The 1,492-nt window shown below is 38.7% G+C and overlaps 1 protein-coding gene across 1 annotated transcript; it reads left to right on the forward strand.

Annotated features, from left to right (window-relative positions):
* Positions 1 to 513, forward strand: LOC115292652 (keratin-associated protein 13-1-like). Its single transcript, XM_029940688.1, has one exon. The coding sequence runs from the start codon at positions 7 to 9 to the stop codon at positions 511 to 513; it is 507 nt and encodes a 168-aa protein (XP_029796548.1). The 5' UTR covers positions 1 to 6.
* The last annotated feature ends 979 nt before the right edge of the window (positions 514 to 1,492 follow it).

Here is a 1,492-nt window from a genome sequence, read left to right on the forward strand (position 1 = left end):
GTCACCATGTCCTACAACTGCTGCTCTGGAAACTTCTCCTCCCAGTCCCTTGGGGAGTTCCTGCACTACCCGGGATCGTCCTGTGGCTCTCTCTACCCCAACAACCTGTTCTATGGCACTAATCTCCGCTCTCCCAGCACCTGCCAGCTGGGTTCCTCCCTCTACAGCGGCTGCCAGCAGACCTGCTGTGAGCCCACCAGCTGTCGGACGTCCTACCTGGTGTCCAGCCCCTGCCAGACGTCCTGCTCCCGCCCGAGGACCTCCATGTTCTACAGTCCCTGCCAGATGATGCACTCTGGGTCTCTGGGCTTTGGATCCAATGGCTTTCAGTCCTTTGGTTACGGCTCTCCCGCTCTGGGCTTTGGGTCCAGTGGTTTCCATTCAGCGGGCTGTGGTCCCAACGCTTTTTCGTCCCTGAGTTGTGGATCGAGCTTTTATCGTCCAATCTCCTTCTCTTCTAGAAGTTGCCAGCCTGCTTTTTACCAACCAACCTGTGGATCTGGTTTCTACTAATCTTATTTTTGAACATAATACCTCCTATGTTTAGACATTTAATGCAAGATCTATTCTATCAATATCTTACAAATTTGACTTGTACTATTACCTACTATGGATTGGAAATAATTCGAATTCCAGTTATTGGATAATATATTCATTGAAGAAAGATGTTGAAACAGCTTTCTTGTGATATAGACATGAAATATTGAGGCATATTTCTGTTCTAATATCTTTCTTAACATCACTTAATTATTTCTTCTAGTGCATTTGTTTCAAATTTTACAAAATGAAAAAATATAAATTTAAATAAAGATATGTTATATGACATTCCCATATAAGATTTCATATTATTTGTTTATTTTGTGTCTTCAAAACTACTTTTAAACATCTGACTATATTTCTGATATTTGTATTTATCATTAAAAATTTTTTTACTTTAAAAAGTAAAGTCATCAGGTCACCTGGATGGCTCACTTCGTGAAGCATCAGACTCTTTCTTGATTTCAGCTCAGGTCTCCTGTCAGGCTCTATGCTGACAATGCAGTGCCTGCTTGGGATTCTCTCTCCATTTCTCTCTCTGCCCCTCACCTTCTCACATGTATTCTCTTCCTCTTCCTCTCAAAATAAATAAATAAACATTTTTTAGAAAGTAAAATCATCTTTCTGGTTTAACAGAAATTATTTAATCTATAATGTCTATTCCATACCTTCATATGATAAAACCTAGACGTATATTTTTAAGACCACAAACAAACAATTGTGGCTGTTTATTCTGTATGGAGTTAGAAATGTCAATGTTTTTATATAAAATAATCATTAATTGTAAAGGATATTCAACACACTATATAATTTTAGAAAGACGATTACTCTAGTAAACTATATCCCAAGTGGAGTGAAGCTCTCCAGTAGTAAGTTAGACATTAGTGAGTTAGATTTGGTGAAGTTTCCACTAATTCCTGTCTGCTGATATATAAGAAATCAAGTCTCAAGTGTT

Source organism: Suricata suricatta, chromosome 5 (assembly GCF_006229205.1).
Source record: "Suricata suricatta isolate VVHF042 chromosome 5, meerkat_22Aug2017_6uvM2_HiC, whole genome shotgun sequence".
NCBI classification, from domain to species: domain Eukaryota; kingdom Metazoa; phylum Chordata; class Mammalia; order Carnivora; family Herpestidae; genus Suricata; species Suricata suricatta.

Excerpts from the sequence above, each read along its gene's own strand:
- LOC115292652 (XM_029940688.1), top strand. The coding sequence starts at position 7 with ATGTCCTACAACTGCTGCTCTGGAAACTTCTCCTCCCAGTCCCTTGGG.